Genomic DNA, 25,413 nt, shown 5'->3' with positions numbered 1-25,413 from the left:
TGTGTCCCCATGAAGTAGTAGGAGGCTCAGGAAGGCAGAGGAGGGCAGGGGCCACTGCAGAGGAAAAGGTTTCTCTGAGAGGGTCCCTCTTGTATCCACTATCAGGTCAGGAGAGGCTGTGCCTTCCTGAGGTCATGTGCTTGACCGTGTCCCTGCAGAGAGCCTAACCAGCACCCTGTGAGGCAGCTAAGCGGCAGCCAAGGCCTTCCGTGGATCTGAGTTAAAGTTCCACCGCAGATGATTAGAGATGTCTGTGAAAATGGGTGACAGAACCTCACTGCCTCTGCCTCCTGTGTTGCTATGTAGCGTGCCCAGCCGCAGGAGGCAGGGCTGTGGGAAGTACGTGCAGCTTCTGAAGAGGTGGCGTGGTACCTAGCTAGGATAGAAAGTCAAAGGAGCTGTGAACGGAGATGAAGAAGGAACCTGGGGGTATTAAAACTGGAGGACACCGGGAAAGGGTGCGGCCACAGCTCAAGAGGTTCATGAAACTATCCCCAGAGGGACGAGATACCCTGCCGAAGCCTCAGGACAGGGGCTTGCAGCAGCAGATTGCCTTTGATGCCTCTGTCATTTCAGGTGAGCAAAATCAGCCTTGTGGACCTGGCTGGCAGCGAACGAGCTGATTCTACCGGAGCCAAGGGCACCCGACTCAAGGTAGGGCCGGGGCCCAGACCCAGAGAGAGCAGCGAGACCATGCAGAGGTCCAATGTCCGAGCACTTGCTGCTCCAGGGGGGGGTTGGACAGGAGGTCTGTTTGGGGATGGAGCGAGACTGGGTCACCACCAAAGGCAGGCCTGAACAGGAATGGGGGGGTCTTCAGGGGATGGCACATGGCACTGCAGCTCTAGTAAGCAAGGACAGACACCAACCAGAGAGCAAGCTCACAGTGTCCTTCACTGTACTCCACACCCAGTGTTTTCTGTTCCCCACTTTAGGGGAGAGAGGCTGTGGACTGCCAAGGCCCAGCTGACTAGCCGGTAGCCCGAGGGCGCAGCCTCTCTGAAAACAATCTTGCATATCAGGAAGGAACATTTTACTCTTCTGAGTGCCTCCTCCCTTTGACCAGTGCCCATGATCTGTTGACTGGGAAGGGCCCCACTGGGTGGGGACAAATGAGAGGTGATGTAGAGAGCTGAGCAAGAACACTGGACCTCTGACCAGCTACCTCAGGGCCTCAGCCCCAGGCCACACAGGCCAGGCCCCAGGGGATCATGCTAGCTCAAGAGGCTCAGAGTGTCACTTGCCACTCTGATCACCTTCTCTACACACAGGAGGGAGCCAACATCAACAAGTCTTTGACCACCCTGGGGAAGGTCATCTCTGCCCTGGCTGAAATGGTGAGTGGGCTTCAGGCTTCTGGAGCTAAATTGGTGGGATGGGCTACAGAGGTGTGACCTTCACCTGCCCCCAGGGAAAAGCTGGGTGTCTTCCACACTGTTCCTAGGCTCTGTCTTTAGAGAGGTAGCTGGGACTCAAGCCTAGAGGTGGGGAGGGTACCACAGACCTGCAAAAGAAACAGCAATCCTTGTTACTCTCTAGAACCTCAGCTTTCTTATCTGTGAAAAAGAGACAACATGTCTCCTTCATCTGTCTTTCTGAGGGTGAGCACATTGGCTAGTGTCCTTGTGGATGGGGTAGTGCAGTGCTTATCTCTGACTAGTGCTTGTCCGATACAGGCCATCCTCTAGGGGGCGCTCACAGTCCTTGGAGGTGATGAGTTACATATGATACAGCCTGCAGGACAGACAACCATGTTTTCCCACCAAAACATCCAAGGAAGGATTCTAGAGACCAAAGCCTATTCTGAAATTGTTAAGAGTACGCAAAGATTGCCATGTGACGATAGCCTGAGAGATCATCACACTCTTATTTGATTTGCCTGTCATGATCAGCTCAGGGTGGCCAGCTGTGTCTGGGCAGTATTTGGGCTTGTACCTATAATTTGTCCCTCTGGAGCCAGCCTGTCCTCTCTGCCCACTGTACCCCTGGACCCTAGCCTCTGCCAGGTTCTTACACTCTTTCTGTTTTTTTGGTTTTCAGGACTCGGGACCCAACAAGGTAAGCTGAGTTCCTTAACTCAAGGGAGAGGGGTTGGAAACAGAGAGCCCTTGGCCCCAGCTCGCTGCCATGGAAGTCTCAGCAGTTAAGTCAACACCTCATTCATTCACTTAGTGAAAAAACAGAGTGACGTTCAGAGCCTGGGACCTATGCTAGCAACCGGGTCTTAGGATGAACAACACAAATTGCTCCACAGCTGGGAGCACAGTAAACCGAAACATGAACATGTAATTACGCGGCGGTGTGGTGGGGGGAGTCTTCCCCCAAAGTGAAATCTTTAATCTGAATGGCTAGAAAGCAATATAGAGAACCATGGTGTCAGGCAGAAGACCCGAGAACTGGCAAGGAGCCAGGCAGGCAAGGAGGGTTGGCATGCAGTGGGAAGGGTTGATGTGAGAGGCTGGAGGGTAGAAGGTTGGCATTAGGAACTGCAGAGACACCGAGAGGCAATGGAGAGAAAGGAGGCGGGAAGTGTGTGGACTTAAGAGGGCGTACGAGAAAAGGTGTAGGACTTGTGGGAGAGAAACACAAGGAACTGTGTAGGCAACTGAAACACTGGATGATAGACGGCCAGGATGCCTGTGGGGTACTGAGAGTGAATGATCGTCTATGGGGATACGCAGGGAACTGTCTGGGCTGTGAGGAGAAACCCTGGGGGAAAGCCTGAGGTTCTGGCAGGGACTGACAAATTACATGGATTTTGAGAAACTAGGGGGTGTGTGCGGTATTGTGGGGATATGAGATGGAATCGTGAGATTGCAGGGAGCTGCGTGTAAATTGGGCGAGGAATTGCCAGGGACGTGAGTTTCGTGGGACTGTGAGGAGTGTGTGAGCAGTTTTGAAACCGAGGACGTATTTTAAAGAAACTGAAATGAAGTGTGTTCATGTCGATTGATCCTTTAATCATTGCTGTGACAAAATCCCCAACAACAACTTGAAAAGAGAGGAGGACTGGCTGGATGGCCCAGTGGGTAGCGGCGTTTGCCACCAAACAAGACTACATGAGTCTGATCCCTTGAACCTACTGGGAAAGGAGAGCCAATCCCACAAGTTGTCTTCTGAATGCCACATGTATACAGCAGCGTGTGTGTGTGTGTGTGTGTGTGTGTGTGTGTGTGTGTGTGTGTGTGTGTGTGTGTGTGTCTGTGTGTGTGCGTGTGTGTGTCGGTGTGTCTGTATGTGTGTGCATGTCTGTATGTGTCTGTGTGTCTCTGTGTGTGTGAGTGAGCACATGCACACATAAATAAAAAGGCTTTTTTTTGGGGGGGGCGAGTGATTTTTTGAGAACTGGATCTCACTCTGTACACCAGGCTGGCCTCAAACTCATAGAGATCAGCCTGCCTCTGCCTCCCGGGTGCTGGGATTAAAGCATGTGCCACCACCACCTGGTGAATAAATGTTTTTTTTTTTAATTTATTTTAAGATGGGGTTTCTCTGTATTGCTTTGGAGCCTGTCCTGGAACTCGCTCTGTACACCAGGCTGGCCTCTAACTCACAAAGATCTGCCTGCCTCTGCCTCGCGAGTGCTGGGATCAAAGGTGTGCACCATCACCACCCGGCAATAAATGTCTTGAAACAGAGAGAGGAATGGTTTATTTGGCCCACAGTCTGAGGAACAGTCCATCATGGTGGAGAAGGCATGACGGGAACTTAAGAAGCAGACAGGATCTCAGCTCTCTTTGCTTTTAGTCCATGACCACCTCAAGTCTGTGGGGGGAATGTTGTCACTCACATTTATGTTGGGTCTTCACACTTGGGTGAACTCTACCAGAAGCTCTACCACAGCTGTGCTCCTAGGCGATTCCAGATTTTCTTTCCCAAGTTGTCAGTATTTACAATCATGCCGTGGTTGGTGAGGACCAGAGGTGAACGTCGTGGGGAGCCGTGAGGAGCCGTGAGAAACTAGGACACTGCAGGAGAAACGGCATGAAAGAGTGTGCCCAGGACTCTTGAGGATGTGTATGAGGAATTGTGGGGAAGTTAAGTCTGTGGGCGACCGCAAGAGCTGTGTAGAAACATGTGAAGGAACTCTGAGGACCTGTGTGGGGAACGTGTGTGAGGAACTGTGAAGAATTCTGAGAGGAAATGGACTGTGGAGGGAATGTTACTGCGGTGTCTGTGACTGCGGAATTATGTGGGAAACTGTGAGGGGCTGTGTGTGGAGAAAGGGTGTGAGGAATCGCGTGCGGCCATGTTTGAAGAATTGTGAGGCGCTACCTGGACAGTCTGTGCAGGAACTATGGAGGAACCTGTAACAGTGGTTGTATACACCGGCTGGTGGTGGCTCACACCTTTACTCCCAGCACTTGGGAGGCAGAGGCACACTGACCTCTGAGTTCAAGGCCAGCCTGGTCCACAGAGCGAGTTCCAGGACAGCCAGGACTGTCACACAGAGAAACTCTGTTTCAAATCCCTTCCCTCCCCAAAAAAGAGTAGTTATATAGAATGGTGTGGGGAGAACAGTGTGAGGTGTGTGTGTGTGTGTGTGTGTGTGTGTGTGTGTGTGTGTGTCTCACGAGCACTGTGAAGACCGCATGGGGAAATGTATAACCGTGGAAGGGATTCTGTGAGGGGCTTCAGGAACAGTAAGAAGCTTTTTGGGGGAAAGGGTCTGTGAGGAGCCACCAGTGGCTGTGAGAAGAGGACAGTGTGGGACTTCGAGGATCTGTGTGCGCTGCTGTGAGGAATTCCTTGAAGAATGTGTGTTTAACTGTGGGGGGTGGAGCCAGGATCAGCGAGGCAGTGGATGACCTTGTGGGGACAGTGTAACGAGCTGTGTGACTGGCTGAGGAATGGAACCGGGAGAGGAAACCGCTGTAGATGAGGAGGAAGGACACGGCCTAAGGATAGATGTGAGGTCTTCGGCCCATGGTCAGGGTTTGGCCGACCGTGATTTAATAGGAAGCAGAGGGTGGGTTTGCAGCGGGGCTAAATCAGGCTTAATCTGACAGACTCTAACATGCAGCTCATAGAGAAGTTGCTGCCACCATTCTGACACCCACTTTGATGGTATGTCCCTGTGAGGTAGTGGAGCTTGTTCTAGGAATGAGGATGAAGTATGTCTGCATCCGAGGACATGGGACAACCCTTGAGATAGTACCTGTGTGCTTCCCTAAGAGTGGAGGCTCCAAGGGACAGGGGCTGTATCTGCTGGACACAACCTATGCTCAGTTATCAATTCGTAAACAAATACACCACAAACTAGGAGACTCTGGACAGTAACTACGTATCCGTAATTTATGATGCTATTACGTCACTCATGGGTGTCTATAAGAGGCCACGGTCAAGAGTATGTGTGCAGGGTGTCCATGCTCCGGGGAGGATCAGAAAGCAAATTATTAGAGGGGCCCAGAGTTGACTTCTGAGGGGCAGGAGGGAGTTTTGTGGGTAACAGAGACTGTTGGCGTTGGAAGCGCTTCATTAGTGGGGAAGCCTTTTCACCGTGGTGGATGGCATTGCTATTCTGAGAGGGTAGGAGAAGACACAGTGGCCAGTGACGTCAGCATTCCTGGCCTTGAGTCCAGTTGAGCCCAGACACAGAGGGATGGGTGAGGGAGGACCCGGAAGGATGTGCTAGCACGGCCTTGATTCCAGCCCAGATTGGAGTTGTCTGGATATGGCACCCCAGGATTCAGGAGAAGTGAAGGGAGGCACCGAGAACATGGTACTCGCCTCCCTTCCTTCCCCCTCCCTCCCTCCATCCCCTCCTCTCCCCTTCCCTTCCAGTAGACACAGCCTTGACCTTGAATGTTCCCACAGAACAAGAAAAAAAAGAAGACAGATTTCATTCCTTACCGAGACTCCGTACTGACCTGGCTTCTCCGGGAAAACCTGGGTGAGCATGCGCCAGTTTTCTGGTCACCGATGGGTGAGCATTCGCCAACTGGGCTCTGACTTCCACCCTGAACAATGACTATCTCCTTGTGAAGAAAGAAATATTTCATTGCTCAGCCACAACGCAGCCTCTTGCCCTTTCTGGTCAAGTCTGAAGTAACCCTAGAAGGGCCAGTTGGTTCTTAGTTCAGCCCTTCTGAAAGGCCTCAGGCAAAGGTGGGTGGACCAAAGCGAACTTGGAGGCCACAGTGGCCCTGGGACCCACAGGACACATGCCCTGGTGCCCACTTTCATGGGTGAACGTGTTCAGGACACCTGTGTCTATAATAGGGACCTAGCCTGGGTTCTGGGAGACCGGCTGGCCTACTAGGATTTGAGGGACTGACATTAATCTCCTCCTTGCTGCCTGAATTCTGAATGGGGAGATGGGGAGATGAAGGCTGATGGATGCACGGCATGGAGCCCATCCTTTCCAAAATGACCCCAGGGTCCTCTCGGGGTAGCCTTATAGCTGGAGAAGCTGACACCCAGGTGGATAAACTAGATCTGGGACTCCCTGGCTTTCTTGGCTAAATGGCTTTGCATCCCACAGCTGGCTATGCTGATATCCAGCTCAGGCCAGCATCATGTGTCATGGTAGCCCCAAGTATATGGGAGCAGGTAGGGGCAGATGGGCCCTAGTGAGAGGACAGGAGTGTCACCACAATTGCCTGTTCCTTCACCTGAGATGAGACCGAAGTAAGAAGCACGCCTCTCTCTCAGGGCCATCGTTTTAGCCCTAGAGGGGGCCCTCATGGAAAATCCTCTCATATAGCCATTCTTGGGGTCTGTGCCCAAACCCTGCTCTCCTCAGTCTCTATAGGAGACTCACTGGAGAGCCACACCTCACGGATGTGGCCCCAAGGACATGGTTCTCCGAGGTAAAGCAAGCAAGAGCATGGACAATAGGGTTGCCGAGGACTGAAGCAGGCTCAGAGTGTAACTTTGCCCAGGCTGCTGACTCTAACGGGATTCACTCTCCAACACTCAAACCATCAGGAGCCTGAGAACCACTGTTTCCTCCTCCAGTTATTCCCGACTCTAAGCCAAGAATCTGAGGTCAAATACTGAGGAGAGTATCTCAAATGGAAATGATACAAATGAATAGAAAAAAAATTATTGGCCACAAATATTCAAATAGATATCCAAACAAACAAAAAACAATAAAAAAAACAAAAAACTCTCCACAGCTTGTCCTGCTGTAGGGAAAAAGAAACCAATGATGGGAAAATGGCTAATAGAGCTGAGAGGCAGCCAAGGGAGGCCCAGCCTGCTACTGTGTACAAGACTCAGGCCTGGGATTGAGTTCCCTCTTTGGGAACTCCCTATCTCCACCTATAACTGCAGTAAGAGGACCTTGTATACAAACGGATTGTCTTCCCACAGGTGGCAACTCAAGGACAGCCATGGTGGCAGCCCTGAGCCCAGCAGACATCAACTATGATGAGACCCTCAGCACACTGAGGTATGTTCTGCAGGGGACCCTGGGGTAAGAACATGTCTTTCCATGGTCCAGCCAAACACCCCAGTAAAAGGGTGTTCTTTTGGGGAGCGTTCTCCAGGAACTCAGGCCAGCAGCAACTGCTGGAGCTCCAGGGTGCTTGTGGGCCCTGTTCTGTCCCGGTTATACTTTAGGGTACATTTCAGGGCTGCCGGTGGCCCAGAGCCCTGTGTCCCCAGGCTGGAAAAGCCACACTTCTGGTTGTGAGAGTAGAGGATTTTAAATTAGCAAATAAAGTTCAAGAAGCTCTCCCATTGTGAGGTGGACACCTGGGGATGGGAAGCCGGGGGGCGAAGGCAGATTGGTTGGTTGGGTTGGGAATGTTGGGTCTCTATAGAGTGTACACTTTCTGTGGAAAATGGAGCCTGTGCCACACGGCAAATTCACATGTACTTCCAGGATGGCAAATCGTGTGCTGAGCTGTGACACAATACTCGTGTGTGGCCATTCCCACATACACATGAATCTTGCACACCTGTTTTAGAATAGCCCTTTCTACCTTGGAATACCAGATCCAGGTCCAGGGTTACCCAGGATGGGGTAGGACACTGCCCTGTGCCTTCTGCCTCTGCACCTCAGTTCCCTAAGTAGGCAAGGCAGGCTGCACTATCCCACGCGGAGGTGGCCAGAGGCTAACCTTTAGGGCAGTGGGGTGAGTTCTCATTCTGCCAGCCTAGGTCAAAGGTTTTTCTCCCCAGCCGAACTCACCAGGCAGAGTTCTGAGCACCTATAGGCCTGCTCTGTGGGCCTACCCCCAACTCATATATCCCTTTGCTGCCCAGATATGCAGACCGGGCCAAACAGATCCGCTGTAATGCCATTATCAACGAAGACCCTAACAATAAGCTGATCCGAGAACTGAAGGATGAAGTGACCAGGCTGCGGGACCTGCTGTATGCCCAAGGTCTCGGCGACATCACTGACAGTGAGTGTCCATGCCGGTCTGTCCTGGGTAGGGGCCTGTCAGGCCTCATGCCCTCTCTCCTGGGGCTGCGTAGTGTGCTGTTGACTAGCCACAGTTGTCGGGAAGTGTTGAAGCTGCTTAAAGCTTCATCCCTCCTCCAGCTCCTGGGCAGGATGCCTCGGGGTGGGAGGCCTGGGCGGGCAAGGACAGGGTCAGGTTTTCTGGCCTTGGCCTGGATGGGTTGCATGGTTTGGGTTTGGAGCTGGCCCAAGCAGGCCAGGGAATGTTTCCTGGAAGCCCACAGGCCAGCTGCCACTGCTGGGATTTCGGTGGGTCCTATGTCCCTACCCTGAAGACCTACTTTCCCCTAAGCTATTCACTCTGTGAGACGGGTACATGGACCCTTGGGGACAAACTGCTCTGTTTCTCTGTCTCTTCCTCCCCCGCCTGCCCTCCCCATAGCCAACACTGTGCCCGGAGGACCCAAATGTGTGTATTCCCCTCTGCTGCTCGGCACCCCTGCTTTCATCCTGGCCATGGGGGCCACAGGGCAGCACGGGTCGGGAGGGAAACCCCACTACCTCTTCTGCCTCCCCTGTCTCAGGGCTGTTGAGCAATGGGGGATTGCATCTGTCTCCAAGCCACGTTCCTGATTCACCTGTGTGTGTGGGAAACGGGGGCAATAATTATGCAGAGTGCACCCAAAAGTGGCTGGGGTTAGACTCCTGGGTGCCCACAGGCTCTAGAAAGGTCGGATGATCGAGCCCGAGGACGTGGAGGGCAAGAAGGCCATGCTATCCTGGCTCCTGGCCCAGGCCTACCTCTGCCTGCTCCAGCTCCGGCTATCCCCACTTCTGGGTCCCTGAAAGTTTCTTGAAGCTGAACATAGCAGTGGTCGCTGCCAGGTCCTCCCCCACCGTGTCCCCTCCACCCTGAGGCCTGGGTCCCTGGGGTTCACTTCCCCAGTGCCCCGTGCTGTCCTGTGCTGGCCGCTGCTTTGCCGTGTGTCTGCTTCTACTGGGCAGGGCCTGGCACTTGTCCTGGTGTCACAGCCCCACTCCCCATCTTTAAGGGTGAGGGGATTCGGGGTGGTGGAAGAGCAGGAGATCCCTCAGGAGTGTCCTCCATGCACCTCCTGGGGGTCTTTGGGCCCACTGTGGGTTCAGCGGGATGAGGAATACAGCTTGGCTTGCAACACAGGTGCAGCCCGTCCACAGAAGACGGAAATGAACTTGGGGTGTAGGAGGACAGGTGCCTGAGTGAGCTCTTAGGTGAGCTCCGGCCTCAGGTGCAGGGGCACTGTGAGATGGCTGACAGGCGTGGGCCTTGGATGCAGATACAGGGGCTGCACAAAGGCCCTAGTCAAGGGGAGAGTGGGGTGGAGGTGGGTGCAGAGGGGCTGTGGGTGCTGCTGAGGGAAGAGGGCCGTGGGTCAGGCAGGCGAGTGGCAGGCTGAGGGTGGCAGGAGACCTTGCATGCGCTTGTCCTGGGTGGCTGGGCCAGGCTGCTGTGCCTTGCCTGTGTTTCCCATTTCTTGCCTCCCCCTGCCCCTGCCTCTTGCTTTTCCCACCTGCTCCTTTCTCTTTCTCTCTCTCTCTCTGTTGCCTCCCCTTCATGCCTTAGATGTGTCCGACCTTGAGAACAGTAACCATAACCGTAGCGGGGCCGAGCTAAGCCAAGCCCCTAACGATCTCTCCACAGTGACCAATGCCCTGGTGGGCATGAGTCCCTCATCTTCACTCTCAGCCCTGTCCAGCCGTGCGGCCTCTGTGTCCAGTCTCCACGAGCGCATCTTGTTTGCCCCAGGCAGCGAGGAGGCTATCGAAAGGCTGAAGGTGAGGGCCACCTGGTCCAGGGCCCTCCTGGGTGGGTGATGGGCATCGGCCTGTAGGGACAAGACAGGCTTGGAGAAGTGAGAGATCACTCTTGCCTGTGACCTCTGGGACCCCTGTGTACAGCCTCACCTCTCAAGAGCAGAGCGATATAATAATGGAAGTCTCTGGCACACGGCCACCCGAGGCACTGTGGTCAGTACACCCACATCAGCCAGAATAGCTAGTGCATTCAGGCATCAGACTGCATGAGGTTCGGGTAAAGGACAGAGCTCCTGGGCAGGAAGTGCCTTTGAAGGTCTTTTTTTTTTTTTTTTTAATTAATTAGTCCATAATTTTAAAAAACTTTGTGTGCATTGGTGTTTTGCTATGGTTGCTGGATCCCTGGAACTGGAGTTGTGAGCTGCCATGTAGGTGCTGGGACTTGAACCTGGGTCCTCTGGAAGAGCAGTTAATGCTCTTAAACAGCCTCTTCTTTGAAGGTTTTGAACCTCTCTGGATGGCTTTGACCCTGAGTGCCCAGGGGAGGGAAACCCAAGTGTGGAATGTCAGACGCTGGTTCACACTGGTCTTGAACTGAGTGAGCAGGCACTGGCTGGCACAGGAAATGAGGCAATGCAGGGGCTGAGGTGGGGGTGATCCAACAGCACCTCTCTGCTGCCGTTGTGGGTCTGGGCAGCTCTGCTTGGAGCGAGTCCTGCTGAGCTGCCTTCACCAAGAAGGGAGGTGGATGGTCAGTCTCTTAGCCGCTTCCAGGATGCCCGGTTTTCCTCTCAGATGTGTTCCCCAGCCCCCACAATGCAGTGTGGGCTGCACAGAGAGCCCGGTCCCTGGGGGGCTGAGGGACCTATGAGACAAGGGATACAGGTTAGTGTGAGCGGTAACATAGGGTGACCAAGAAGCAAGGAGCGGAAGCTTCTGAGGTATGAGATAGGTGGCCTGTTTGGGACTTGGGGGCTCACTGAAGTATGGGGGGCCAGCTAGGACGTGTGGGAAGGGAACAAGGGACAGTGCCATTGATGAGTACTGAGGCTGCCCTGAGAAGGGGCTGTTCTGTTGGGAACTGCTTCCCGCGTTTCCCAGGGGCACTTGCTTCTTCTTCTCTCCCGGTTTATTTTGCTTGTTCTATGGGGTGTGTTCAGGAGAGTCTGCTTACTTCACCTCGACCCCCCAGGATCTCACATGCTGGGAGGTACCTGGGCATCTGAGTTCCAGTGCTCTGCAGCTCCCTTGTGTCCTCTGACCCCACCCCACACATGCACACACTGCCTGGGATCTCACTGTGCTGTGTCACTCCCCAGGAAACAGAGAAGATCATTGCTGAACTCAATGAGACCTGGGAAGAGAAGCTTCGGAGGACAGAAGCCATCCGAATGGAGAGGTGGGCAGTTGGGGGAAGATGGGGGGGGGGCGGAACGGGCCTGGGAGTGGGGGCATAGCCAGAGAGTCCTAGCCTCCAAACCTGGAAACCCAAACCCTGGGGGAGGTTGCATGCTAGCCATGGGACAAATCTGTGTCGTCTGACCCAAGCAGCTGTGTGGCGCTGGCCACTGGCCATTGAGGCCTCGAGGAACACATCTGTGGGTGAGCACAGTTCTACCGGTGGACACTGCCCAGGCACTGCTGACAGTTTCTAGTTGGTGCGTGGGTCAGGCAGGGTGGGACTAGTCCTGGAAGCCTCCGAGCTTGTGCTGACCAGCGCTCTGTCCTCCAGGGAAGCCTTGCTGGCTGAGATGGGTGTAGCCATGAGAGAGGACGGTGGCACCTTGGGTGTGTTTTCTCCCAAAAAGGTAGGAGCCAGGCCAGTGTGTACAAGGTGGTACTACCACTGGGGATTGTCAAAGGGGGGAGGGTCCGGGGGGAGGGGCAGCAGGATGGGGTTCTGGCCCAGGTACGAGGCAGCCTTACTTAGACTGTCCATTGTCTGGTGGGACACCCTGTTGGCTGGGAAACATCCCCTGGGGCTCTGGACTGCTTGAGGTTTAGACTGGCTTCCTCAAGATTGGAAGGCTTGGGGGTGATGCCCAGGCTGGAGAGCCAAGTGTTGTAGACTTACCTCCATCCTGAGTCTGCTGCTTCTGGAAGCTTCTGGCCTTCCTTCCCAGGGCAGTCCACTGGCTGCAGGGAAGAGTGGTAAAAGTCTAGGAAGATAGTACTGGTCCCCAGCCATAGCCAGTTTCAAGGCCCTGCTTTGTGTCAAAGACAGGCTGCCCTGCAGGAAGTGAACTTAGTGGCTTGGGCATCTGAGAGAGGGCCACACACCCGTGGGCAGCCTCCCTAGCTTCTGCTGTCCTGCCTTGGTCTGGGACTGCTTAGAAACAATGCATCACACGATAGCTTGAGGTGGCAGGCTGGGGGGCATGGAGAGAGGCCGAGGTATAGGTGTCCCTGTGGGCTCTAGCCAGGCCATTCAGGGAACTGTAGTTGGTTCACTGTGCACACACAGACTGGGTCACTTAAACTTGACCAAATGTGAAATACATTGCCAGAGAGCCTTTTTTGCCATTACACATATCCCTGGCTTCCAAGACTGGTATACCACCAAGGAGCAGAGGACACAGCACTCCATGTAACTGTGCAAATGTCCAAGTGAGGCTCCATGTTCCCAGTGCATAACATTAGGGTCTGAGCATGCAGACAGACACCTCTGTGACCAAAGCTTGGGAAGGGCTGGGAAAGGCCATGATCTGGCCTGGGACCTTGTGAGAACCCTAGACTTCCCGAGACTCAGGCAAAATAGGCAGGCCTGCTGAATTATCGCGATACCACCTCCACTGAGCTCTTCCTGGCTGAATAAGGATGGCCGGTGCTGATGGTCAGGACTCTGCACCCCATGCTCAAGGGTGCACTTGGATATAGTTTAGCGTGGCAGTGGCTCACCCTAGGGTACCCTGGGGGAAATAGGAAGCAGACCCATCCTGGTACCTCTTCCTTGTTACAGGACGCTTGCTTGGGACACAGGGTTAAGATGGCTCCTTGAGAAGCCTAAGGGGCTGAGGGCAAGAACGACCTGGGACAGGAAGCAGAACGACCCTGTCAGTGGGTGGGGGAGGTGGATTGGGGACGATAGCGTGCAGGTCCTGGGTAACCCAGGGGTGACTCCCTCAGCCGGTTTTTCCCAGGCCTCCGGGGAGACTATTTTTGGCCAGTTCTCTTATCCTGCTTGCTAACAGTTCTGCTAGAGAACTTTCGGCTCCCAGGTTGTTCCCCTGGGATGACCTTTCCATAGCGCCCTTGTATTGTGAGAGTCAGATGTCTAGGACTCGTGGGGTTGGGTGCAGGACCAACCCTGGAGCCCAGCATGTGCCCTACACATCTAGGAACCCCCGCTCCCCTCAATGTGTAAACACAGATTCCATCTAAGCCTTACCTGGGGACTTCCAAGAACTGGGAGCTAGGTCTCCCAGATCCCCCTGCAGCCCACGTCCTCACAAAATATTCAGGTCCTACTGAGCCTGCTGTTGTCAAGATGGGCTGAGTCTGGCCCCAGGGCTTTCTTTGTCCTTCATTTTCCTGACAAGGAGTTGCCAGTCTGGTGAGGCCAGCTGAGCTTGGGGCTCTTGGGTTCTGGATGCCTACTAAAGGTTCCCTGGAGACCCTTGTCCTCCATGTCTCTTCTCTGCCAGGCTGGGGAGGGCACTTTGTCCCCAGCAAGCCTGGGTTTGAGGGTGGTGATAGTCTGGTACCGAAGCAGAGGGCAGGCAGGATGGCCACTGTGAGGACTCTGCTCCTCCCCAGGAGAGTGACCCTTGTGTTTCTCCCCAGACACCTCATCTTGTCAACCTGAATGAGGATCCCCTGATGTCTGAGTGCCTCCTCTACTACATCAAAGATGGAATCACTCGGTAGGGGCTGGATGGGTCCTCAGGTGGAGGGAAGGGTAGCCAGCTCAAGGGGTCACAAGGTGAGGGAACTATAGCATCTCCAGTCAGCCTGGATCTAGTGGGTTGGGGAGTGTGGGCCCCCTATTCCCACCTTGCTGGAGTGTCCCCTAAGAGCTGAGTTGGGTATCAGCTCTGTGTGGTCCACGATGCTTTCCCTAAAGCGCTCCTGGGGGCCATCTGGATTTCTCCGTAGCTGGGCTGCGCTGGTGGTCTCTCACCCATTCTCACTTCCCCATAGTCCACACAGTCCTACAGCACAGATACCCTGGTATTTTAAAAACAAAAGCAAAAATGAAACAACAAAACAGAAACCAGCTGGGCACCCCTGGGAGGCTGCATGTAGGAGCGAGCCAGGCAGAGTGGGTGTGCCCAGGGCCCTGCTGCTATGCTGCCCCATGATTCCTCGACAGAGTGGGCAGAGAAGATGCTGAGAGGCGGCAAGACATTGTCCTGAGCGGGCATTTCATCAAGGAAGAGCACTGTGTCTTCCGGAGCGACTCCCGGGGAGGTGGAGAAGGTAGTGTTGTCCTGCCTCCCTCACCTCCCATCCTAAACCATCCTGATGACCAGGCAGCAGTGAGCCCTAGCGGGTCAGCCCTCGGAGGGCAGGGCGCGAGCCACCCCACCCAGCCTCCTGGCTCTAAGTGCATCCCGAAACACTCTTTAGTATGGGAATCATATGAGCCCTGAGAAGAGAGGCGTGGCACCCTCTAATAGAAAGGTGTTTGGGAAATGCCCGGTGACTCCATGGGGAGCCATGCCTTGCAGGCTGGGGTCCAGGGCATGGTGGGACGCTGGGACAAGGAGGGTGGGTAAGCAGGTGGGGCTGTGTGTGAGCAGGGGGACAGCAGGCCATGCAGGTGAGTCACAGGGATCTAGGGCCTCCTGGGGACATGTTAGCCACTGTTTCTTATTCTTGTCCACTTAGAGACCTGAGTAAGACCATTACCTCCCCAGCCTTGGCTTGGGCCCATGTGTCTGCTTCTTCATGTTTTTCTCCTTGACTAAGAGATGGGACCCCTGGGTTCATCCAAGGGGTCTTTCTCATGGTTGGGTTCTATGGCCATCCAGGAATGAAGAAGCTGACTGGTGCCCAGCAGGGTCCGGCAGAGCTGAGCCACTGAAGTAACTGCCTCTTACAGCGCCCCTCTTATGTGTCTTGTAGCCGTGGTGACCCTGGAGCCCTGTGAAGGAGCTGACACGTACGTCAATGGCAAGAAAGTCACTGAGCCCAGCATCCTGCGGTCAGGTATGGCTGGGAGCACTAGGGGACTGCAAGGCAGACAAGCCCAAGCCTTTGTGCCCGTCCTCGTGGGCATAGTTTACTCCCAATACAAGGTAGCTTTGCGGCGGGTACCTAAGCAGTCCTGAGACCCTCTAGCCTCAGAGGGCACTGGGGGACTAGAGTGTCTGGGCCTGAGACTAGAATAGCAGACGAGGCGTCACTCACAGGATACTGGGTTAATGTGAGTGCGAAGTCAGGGTAGGAGGTCCTGAATGGTCACTTTGTCGGGCTAAGCTCATGGGAGAGGGCAGGAGACAGACAGATGGTTGACCTAATTGTGGCATTACAGAACAGTCAGTGTGGAACAGTTTCCTGGAATTACAAATGGTAATCCCCAACCTGATGCTCTAAAAGCCACACCCATGGAGCTGTTAAAGTCCCCTTCAAGAAAGTCATACAGGGTATATGAGGAGGGTCCCCAGATGATAAAGTTGTTGCCTGCATGGTGGGAGGCAGAGATACACACATGGCTGAAGACAGCTGGGCAGGTTACACACACGCATATAAGAAGACTCTCCAGGAACTGACTTACAGGAGAGCAGTCACCATCTGTTGCCATGACAAAGTACCCCGGGAAACAATTCAGGGGAAAGAGGGTTGCTTTTGGATCCCAGTTTCAGAGGTTTCAGTCTATCTCCAGTTTTGGGCCTGTGGTAATCAGAGCTTCATTGTGGGAGAGTGTGGTGGAGCGAGTTGCTCACCTCTTGGTAGCCAGGAGGCAGAGGCAAGAATAGGAAGGTTCTGGGAACAAGATATAGCCTCCAACGGTATACCCGCTACTTCCTCCAACGAGCTCCGCCCCCTGGTCACTCACTTGTGCACCATGAACTCATCAATAGATTAATCCACCAATGAAGTTAGAGCCCTCATGACCTGATCACCTCTCAATAGTGCCACTGGCTGGACCCCTAGCCTTCAACATATGAACCTTTGAAGGAGATGCCATACCGAACCCACAGCATTCTACTCCCAGTCTCCCAGCCTGTGTCCATCTCACAATGCACAGTGTATTCCATCTGTCTCCAAGAGTTCCAACATTGCTCAGGGGCCTAAGTACAAGGTGTTCTCTAGTATGCTGGGGTCTTATAGCATAGTATTTACTCTCACAGGTTTATACACTGTCCCCTCAAGGTCTGCCTGTGAGGGATTTAACACACACACACACACACACACACACACATGTGCACACACCTGATCTCTCAGAACTTTGATATCTGTTTGGAAGCCTCTGTAACTACATAACTCCAGTGATGTACACATCTGCAAAATCAGCACCACTTGGACAATGCTAAAACCTACTGCCTGCTTGAGTGATAGCTGGGCCTGCTTGTGTCATGGCTTGCAGTGGTCACTGAGTGCCTGGGTGACTGGACACAGGGAAGTATTTACTGAGACAGCCTGAGTACACACCTCCCTTGGCTCTAACATGCAAACATGCTTCTTTTCTACTAAAACTTCCAAGGTTTTCAAATCTTTCTGCTCTGGTTACTGCTCCCCATTCTTACTGTAAACCTGGTTAAAAGCAGCTGTTAAAGCCCATGTCATGGCTGCCTGGATGCTATGCTGCCTTGAAATTTCTGCTAAATTAATTAATCCAGCACTTTGACATTCAGCCTCTCACACAGTCTTAACACATGGACAAAACATAGCTGTGGTTTGTTTGTTTTTGCCAGAACATAGTGTGTATAGCCTCTAGCCCCAGTCCTAAGGGAATCCCTTGTTCTCACTGAAACCTCGTGAGCAGTCTTTCCATCTGTTTTCCAGTCAGTGTTGTAATCCTTTGAACGTCTGTCAGTATTAAGCTCTCCTTACAGCATCCTAGGGCTTCTATAGCCGGTATCGCTAAACTTCACCAAATCCCTGCTACATAACCTAAGCCACATAGTCAAGGGGTTGGATTTGGGAGATAACAAAGGGACCCATTCCAAGGAGAAAGATGATTTTGGAGCCAGGGTTTAGGGATGTTGGTGCTCTTCCCGAGGTAGGTGATGCTGGGATACCCGGGCAAATGAAGTGCCTGCGCCCCTTTCTTCCCATCCCGTGAGAGCACCTGGAACCCACAGGTACCCCAAGGCTGGTTTTGCCTCCATCTCTCAGGAAACCGCATCATCATGGGAAAGAGCCACGTGTTCCGCTTTAACCACCCTGAGCAGGCCCGCCAGGAGCGCGAGCGAACACCCTGTGCAGAGACACCTGCTGAGCCAGTGGACTGGGCCTTCGCCCAGCGTGAACTGCTGGAAAAGCAGGGCATCGACATGAAGCAGGAGATGGAGCAGAGGTGAGGCCTAGCACAGCTGCCCTCCCGCCAAGTCCGAGGGCCTTGTGTTCACCGGATGTTCTCTTGCAGGCTCCAGGAGCTGGAGGACCAGTACCGGAGGGAACGGGAGGAGGCCACATACCTGCTGGAGCAGCAGAGGCTGGTGAGGACACCCACCTAGCTTCACAGACCCCTATATGCTCTAGCGCACTGGGAAAGTGGACCTCTGCTCCCTCTGGCCACCCCCTCTGCTGGCCCCGTCCCTCTCTTGCTCCCTAGTGGGCTGGGGTGAGGCTGTCTCAGTCTCTGTGGTTCTGTGGTGGAGCCACAGGCCCTGCCTATCTCTTCAGGACTATGAGAGTAAGCTGGAGGCCCTGCAGAAGCAGATGGACTCCAGGTACTACCCAGAGGTGAATGAGGAGGAGGAAGAGCCAGAGGATGAAGGTAAGGACTCAAGATGGCCCCGCCAGCATGGCCCGAAAGAGCCCACCAGCATGACCTGACAGAGCAGGTCTCAGGTGGCACAAAGGAAGTCAGCTGGTCTGAACTTTTGCCCTGGGTGATAAACCTCCTTAATTCTGGGCACTGCTGTACGGGCAGGATTTGGAAGGCTGCACTGGAGCAAGCAACCACACAGGCACATGCTTGCTAATGGGAACGGGCCAGAAAGAACCATGGGTGTGGGCGAGGGCTCGCCTTGCTCACTGAGTGGTATGTGGAGACCACCAAAGACATGGTTCCCTTCCCACCTCATCTGAGGGTTCCTGTTCTCAGGAGGACCCCATGAACAGAGGACATGTGAGCCTCTGCTCTGCCCTTCCCCACCGGCAGTCCCGTCCCGCAAGGCAGGTGTGCCTGTCAGTGGTGATATGGCCCCTGAGCTGTTTTGACTTCTAACCCATTAGGGAAGCTCATTTGCGGAGCCCACTTAATCTTTGGATGACCTGGGACATTTCCACACTGCTTGATTGACTGGTCTTTCTGATGGGGTCTCCTTTCTCCATGTCAAGAGGGCTTAGTCTGAAATCAGGAATGTGAGCATGGGGGCTCCAGCCCAGCATGGCAGGGGCTGACCAGATCCTATATCTAGGGAGAGAGGATCAGAAGCTGGCAAGTCTTCCAAGTTAGCCTGACCTGCAACATCCACCCCTGGTTACAGTGACTGCCGAGGGGCTACTCTTTCCTTAACAGACCAGCTGCAGTGTGGAATGTGTCCAGCTTCCTCTCAGCCAGTCCTTTGGCCCTTGCCTAGCCATCTTGGTCTTTCAGGACTCAGGTTGCCATAGGCTATGGAATGACTTTGATAGCTCACATGGCTTCTCCCACAGTCCAGTGGACCGAGCGGGAGTGTGAGCTGGCATTGTGGGCCTTCCGGAAATGGAAGTGGTACCAGTTCACTTCTCTACGGGACCTGCTGTGGGGCAATGCCATCTTCCTGAAGGAGGCCAACGCCATCAGTGTGGAGCTAAAGAAGAAGGTGGGACCTAACATAGGGTTTCTCCGTGAATTTTGGGTTAGTTGTTTATAGTCACGACTCTGTGCCAGCAGTTCGCCGTCCTAGAGCTGACTGGGCCCTTGCCTGAACTAGGAATCCAGTGTGGGAGGTTGAAGGAAGCATTGGGAGTGGCTGAAATAGGTATCTTGCTGGCTCTGCTTGGGAGTCAACAAGCAGTGTTGGGCAGGGGGCTGTGGGTGTCAGCCATTTTTCAGTGATGGCTTGAACAGTTTGGTCAACTATGGAATGCAGAGCTGAGATCTCAGGGGTGTGGGGAGAAACCGGCTTCTACTCAGCAAGGGGTAGGTGAATGTCATCTTCTGCCCCTTACAGGTCCAGTTCCAGTTCGTCCTCCTCACAGACACCCTCTACTCTCCACTACCGCCAGACCTACTGCCTCCAGAAGCCGCCAAAGACCGAGAGACACGACCATTCCCTCGAACCATTGTGGCCGTGGAGGTGCAGGACCAGAAGAACGGGGCCACCCACTATTGGACGCTAGAGAAGCTCAGGTAGGTGCAGCTGGTGGGCAGTGAGGTGGGTAGTAGACAGAAACAGACTGGGTTCCGCTTCACAACAATCCCAGTGTGTCTCCTGCTGTAACGTTTTTGTCCTGCTTCTGGAGGAGCCCTTAGGCACCAGAGGGGACTGGAAGGTGGCTCAGTGTTTCCAGGTCTGGGCCAAGGGCCTCAGAGACAGGGTTGCCCTGGAAGGCTGAGGACCTGGGCAGGTGGAAGGGGGCATCTGTAGTACCCTGCCACTGCTGAAGTTTTTCCACTGCTTATGTGTTGTAGGAATGCTTCTGCCTCCTTGGTCTTCTCCTCTAGCTCATGCCAAGTCTCCATGTGTAAGGGTGACTAGGTAATGGCATAGACATCTGCCATGAAAGAAAAGAGTAGAATCTACTCACAGCCCTGGACGCTCAAACCTGCAGGGCCATGACTGGGCACCAGGGCGAGCCGGGAATAGAAAAGTCAGAGTGTTCCTTGGACTTCTGAGGGAAATGTGGAACAGCTGTCTCTGTGAACCAGCTCCCAGGAATGAGGCCAGCCTTGGGCAAGAGGCCTTCCTAGTTTCTTACTGTCCTGGGTGATTTATGGCAGAGAGAACATGGGTCAAGTGCCTGAGACCTTAGGTTGAGGGGAGGTGGGTCTAAGCTTGGCGTCTTCTGTTTTGTATGTAGAAGGCAGACTCACCAATGAGTTGCTAGCTATCTCGGGAGTAGCTAGATCAGAAGTTCTCAACCTGTGGGTCATGACCGTTTAGGGATGAATGACCCTTTCACAGAGTTCACCTAAGACCTCTGGATATTTACATTATATAGTCCTTGCTTTGGACAGGGTTCTGTCTGTCCAATTGCATACATGTCCGTACGTTGTTGTACAATGACCCCTGGCTGCGCGTGCAGGACACATGGCGGAGGTGTCTTCTTCTTCTCTTTTCTACACTTCAGGATTATGAAGGACAACTGCAAGGGATTTTATTTACTATCTCATGTAATTTGTATACATTAAAAGCACTTGAGTACCAATGTTAGATCCCTAAGGTACCCATTTTTAAAGTACACAATCAAAAATGACGAATGGGATGCCGGGCACTGGTCTGAGCCTACATGGTCTTTGAACCCCCAACAGGCAACGCCTGGACCTGATGCGGGAGATGTACGACAGGGCTGCAGAGGTGCCCTCCAGCGTCGTTGAAGACTGTGACAACGTGGTGACTGGCGGGGACCCCTTCTATGACCGTTTCCCGTGGTTCCGGCTGGTGGGCAGGTGGGCACCTCCTCCCTGTCCTTCAGAGAAACAGAGACAGAGAGAGAGAGAGGAGAGAGAGGGAGAGAGGGCAGTGGGGTCAGAACCCAGACCCTGAACTGCCCTGGCCTGAAGTCGAGAATGAGCCACATTCCATGTTTGTCCTTCCCTCAGGCATTGCTCATCATGACCCAGCTTTTTTAGGAGACCTGGGGTGCCATCTTGTTACTACTGCCTATTGTGATACGTGTGTGTGCGTGTGCGTGTGTGCGTGTGCGTGTGTGTGTGTGTGTGTGTGTGTGTGTGTGTGTGTGTGTGTGTGTGTGTGTTGCCCAAGCACCCACAGGCCTAGGCAGGTATTCTAGGTCACTGGTAATTTGGGGGTGGGAACACAGAGGCAAGATTAGAGACTACCAGCTACTTCCTTGTTTTCCAATCTCGTGTCTGTACCTAGTCTCCGACCCCACGTTGTTCGAGGAGATCCTTAAAGAGCTTTGGCTATGGCCAGCCTGGACCCTCGTTCCCACTCATACCTGCTCGTGGTGATTCCAGAGCCTTCTGCTGACCATGGATTCCGTTGTTGTTGTTGTTAGTCTGGGGTGTTTTGTTTTATTTTCTCTTCCCAGCCTGGAGATTGGGTGCATTTTTTTGTTCCCTGTCTTTTAGAGCAGCGTTTCTTGATGGTTGGTGTTTGGTTTTAAAAAGAAGTCCTTGTCCAGCCCTGCCCCACCCCGCCCCACCTTCCCCGGAGTAGCTGGTGTTAACTTCTTTCTGTCTTGTCGTACTAACCTCAGTTCAGTCATCTCTGGCTGCAACAGCTACCCTCTTCTCAACACATGCATGAGCGAGCGCATGGCTGCTCTCACCCCCTCCCCCACCTTCTCAAGCCCCGACTCCGACACCACCGAGCCTGCCGAGGAGCAGAGCGTGGGGGAGGAGGAGGAGGAGGACCTGGAGGACGACGTCTTTCCGGAGCACACGCTGTGCGACGGCCGGGACCCGTTTTACGACCGGCCCCCCCTGTTCAGTTTAGTAGGAAGGTTGGTGAGGTTGAGGCGCGCATGCTGGGGAGGAGCCAGCTCTTTTGCCTAGGAGCACTGCGGAGGCATAATCGGGTGTCAGGGCAGACACAGGACCCTCTGGGCCATGCAGGCTAGGGCTAGCCTCTGAAGAGCCACTGTGTCTTCGCGGTGGGAGATGGGCGCTCTGGCTCAGCGGGGAAGAGTCTGGAGCCAGTGACAGGAGAGCTAGAGCTTGGAATTCACAACTACAGCCAAGAGCTCCTGGTACCCACTCTGAATGGCTGGGGTGGTTCCTGTAGGGGCTGTAGGAAATGACCAAGACTCCGTGACTCCCTGTGCAGGGCTCAAGGAGCATTTGAGAGGGGGAGAAAGATGTCCCCGGCACGATGCCTCAAACCCTTGTCTTGGGAATCAGCTTGATTCAGCTGAGGTGGCTGTTGTCCAAAGAGAAGGTACCCTATGTATTCAATGCCACTCTGTTCTGAGAGCAGGGCTATGAGCCACCCAGGGCAGGGGAAGAAGGGCCTCCATCTACCCGCCTTAATTTTGTAGAGTCTGGCAGGTGAGAATAGCTCCAAGCCCCTGACCTCCCAGGCCAGCCTGATGAGATGGGCGCATGCCCTTTACTGAGAGCAACTCCCCCGACCCCGGGCTACTTAGTTCCTGGGATAGGTGTGAGAGAGAGGCTGAGGATGGAGACGTGGGCTACAAGGAGGCAGTTGGCTGTTGGCTGCAGCAGTAAGGCAAATAACTTCCGAAATGCTAGAGTTTGTAGTCTACCTGCTTGGAACAGCAGCAGTCTTCGTAGCATCCTCTCCTGGAGTTTAAGATTGCTTCTAGGACAATGGGAGTTTCAGAACTCTTGATCTTGGAGATCTTGGAGCAAAAGTATTGAAAGCTAAAGGTTGAGGGTGGCCCTTGCAGACTTTGAACTTTCTATGGAGTTCCTTCCTTTCTTCCTTGAACGGAGCTGATGGTATAAGAGCAGGGTCCATATCTCTGGCCAGGATCTTTGATTAGTGTTCCTAACTGCCATTGGCTGTCATTCGCTATGATGAGCTAGCTAGCTGGACACAAATGGGTAGCCTCTCCCTCCAAGATACCCTGGGTCTAGACTTCCACCCTGCTGGGCCTGAGCGGGTCAGCTCTGTGCAGGCTTCTCCCAACAAGCCTTGGGCTATAGTACCAGGCCTCCCATGCCTGCTAGGCCCTGGGAATGGTTCCGGGTGTCAGGTAGGCAAGGGCTCAGGAGACACAGAAGGCAATGGCATGAGGAGAAATGGGGTAGGGCTCTGCAGTCTCATGAAAAGAGCTGGGTCCTTCCAATGTTATTTCCCCTCTTGTGGATTTGAGATTTTACAAAATGACCAAACTTAGCAAAAGTCACCCATGAGAGGCCCAGCCCCCTGTACTGCAGGGTGCTCTGTGCAAGGCTTCATTTGGCAATGTCCTGACCTTTTTGGTTTGGCAAGAATTGGCTTCCCCGCACAGCAGCTATGCAGGCCCAGCCCTGAGGAGGGCGCCACTTTGGTTTTCCTTTTATCCTCTGGTAGCTGCTGGCTCTCTCTCCAAAGCTTAAGCAAAATTGGGGTACCCACTCTCGTCCCCTCTGGAAAGGCTTCCCTGGGTCCCAGCATGCGGTTCTGCACCTCACCAATCTGTGGTTAGCGCTGCCTCCTCCCTCCTGCCTCGCCACACATGCTGCTCTGCCAGTTCTGACCTCCTCTCCTCTCTTGGGTGGTTTAGTCTGCTTCAAGGTGCTCTGGATCCTGGCCAGTTGTCGCACGGCCATAACCAGGGCCCCTCCTCACATCCGGGGTCTCTGATGTTGAGGCGTCAGGGGGCCTGAGGATGTGGGTGAGTTAGCTGATGAAGCGGGCCCAGAGCCTCCAGTACCTGGGGGCAGGAAGGCAGGCACAGCAGAAGAAGGGACGAGAGCTAGGGGTCTGGGGGAGGAGCTGCGGAGGGCACCAGATGGGTAAATGCTGACCCGGCAAGAGGCTGCACTTGACAGTTCCATGCAGCCCCGAGCCTCTTAGCTCCATGCTGGGTCTCCTTATCTGGCCCAGTGTGGAGACAGTGTTCTTCTGGCCTTGAGAGCAGCCGGGTGTCAGCTGGTGTGGCATGCCAAACTTGGCAAGGGCTGTGTTATGATCCTGCAGTGGCTTACACTGTCTTCTAGTTGTTTCTGGTGCCCGGAGAACAGGTAAGATGAAGGCTGGAGTCTCCTGCCCCTCTGAGCAGTGTCCACCTGGGTGCCCTCATCTCCCTGGCATGCTGGCTTGAGTGGGTTCTACTCAGAGTGGGGCACAGAGGTCTTCCAGATTCAGCTTGTGGCTCCTTCAAAACCAGTACTACCTCTGGGAGGCAGCCCAGGCCCAGAGGTCTCTGTTAGCCAAATGATGCCACCACAGTGCCAAGTGGACTGGGTTAGTCATGTAGATCATGTAGAAAAAGCACAGGGTGGGGGCATTGTGTCCTTTTGTCTTCTGCAACATCTGGCCCCACAGCTGTAGACAGACCCACAGTTAGCATTTGAGCTGTGCAGGGATCGTGAGGATCCAAGGGCTTTGACCACAAATGGTTCTCTTTCAGTACATAACCCCAGCCTCCAGTGAGAGATTAGGGTATGGTCAGGGTTAGATGTGGGCCATGGCAGCCTGGATTTTCCCTCTCTGATGGGAGGAAGTTCTAAAAGATGGAGGTACAAGACTTATTTGTGATTAGTTGCACGGACAAGCAAGAAGCAGCACGGCTGAGAGCTAACTAGAGGGCACCTTTCAGGTCTCATGAGTCCTGGCCCTTGCTGCCACCAAGGTTACTGCCCGATGTTTTTATGCATCAGTTTCTTCTCTTGTGAAATGAGCCTGAGTGCCGTATTCCACCAGCTTCAATGGGCCACACTAGACTAGACTCTTCACATCCATAAGAGCTAGCTAAATTGAGGGGCATCACAGTTGGGACATTGGGGAGCATCAGCTGTCCCCCATTTTACAATAGACCCCGTAGGGAGCATGGATGACTACCTGCTGAAGTCTTACCATATGACTTAGGCACAGCCTTTCCCTGTCTCTGTTTACCTCTCTGGATACTACTCCAGAGACAGTGGGGGAGGGTCAAGAAGTGAGTGTGCAAGATCTCCGAGTTTCCCTATGGGTGCTCACAGAACTGGGGGTGTCTCCATAGTGCCAGTAGGGCACATCTGGATAGCTCAGAGCCTGGGCTCCGTTGATTCTAAGCAAGCTCTGTGGCACTGCCACCTGAGCCCTCTAGAGACCTCTAGAGGTCACCAGGGTCTTGGGATGGCAGAGGTAGGTTTCATGTGGGCTCAGTGGTCCTGGACAGCCATCACAGGGCCTTCACCTGGCCCCAGTGTGGGTATTCCCTCACAGTCCCCCGTGGGCTTTCAACATCCTTTCCACAACAATGCCCCAACTGGTACCTTGAACAAAGGGGTTTGGGCTATCGCTCTCCCTGAGAGGGCACTGTGCTGGGGAAATTGGTTCTGGGGGAGGGGCCCAGGGAGACCACTAAGGCCCCTTGAAGGGAGC

General features: G+C 53.9%; 1 protein-coding gene across 1 annotated transcript in view; it reads left to right on the top strand.

The window, feature by feature from the left end:
* Kif1a (kinesin family member 1A) overlaps positions 1–25,413 on the top strand; it is a 78,737-nt gene that overhangs the window by 25,801 nt on the left and 27,523 nt on the right. Inside the window, exons 8-26 of the mRNA XM_051190825.1 lie at positions 577–654; positions 1,272–1,337; positions 2,041–2,058; positions 5,818–5,893; positions 7,318–7,396; positions 8,215–8,357; positions 10,038–10,171; positions 11,470–11,549; positions 11,883–11,958; positions 13,934–14,013; positions 14,463–14,569; positions 15,218–15,301; positions 17,435–17,615; positions 17,685–17,757; positions 17,945–18,038; positions 18,923–19,071; positions 19,423–19,601; positions 20,724–20,861; positions 21,635–21,880. Coding sequence (XP_051046782.1) covers positions 577–654; positions 1,272–1,337; positions 2,041–2,058; positions 5,818–5,893; positions 7,318–7,396; positions 8,215–8,357; positions 10,038–10,171; positions 11,470–11,549; positions 11,883–11,958; positions 13,934–14,013; positions 14,463–14,569; positions 15,218–15,301; positions 17,435–17,615; positions 17,685–17,757; positions 17,945–18,038; positions 18,923–19,071; positions 19,423–19,601; positions 20,724–20,861; positions 21,635–21,880 — 2,081 coding nt within the window. The remainder of the gene's footprint in view (positions 1–576; positions 655–1,271; positions 1,338–2,040; positions 2,059–5,817; positions 5,894–7,317; positions 7,397–8,214; positions 8,358–10,037; positions 10,172–11,469; positions 11,550–11,882; positions 11,959–13,933; positions 14,014–14,462; positions 14,570–15,217; positions 15,302–17,434; positions 17,616–17,684; positions 17,758–17,944; positions 18,039–18,922; positions 19,072–19,422; positions 19,602–20,723; positions 20,862–21,634; positions 21,881–25,413) is intronic.

The sequence above is a fragment of the Phodopus roborovskii genome, unplaced genomic scaffold (assembly GCF_943737965.1).
Source record: "Phodopus roborovskii unplaced genomic scaffold, PHOROB, whole genome shotgun sequence".
Lineage (NCBI taxonomy): Eukaryota > Metazoa > Chordata > Mammalia > Rodentia > Cricetidae > Phodopus > Phodopus roborovskii.
Note: the sequence above shows the minus strand (reverse complement) of the source record. Positions and strands in the feature narration are given on the sequence as shown.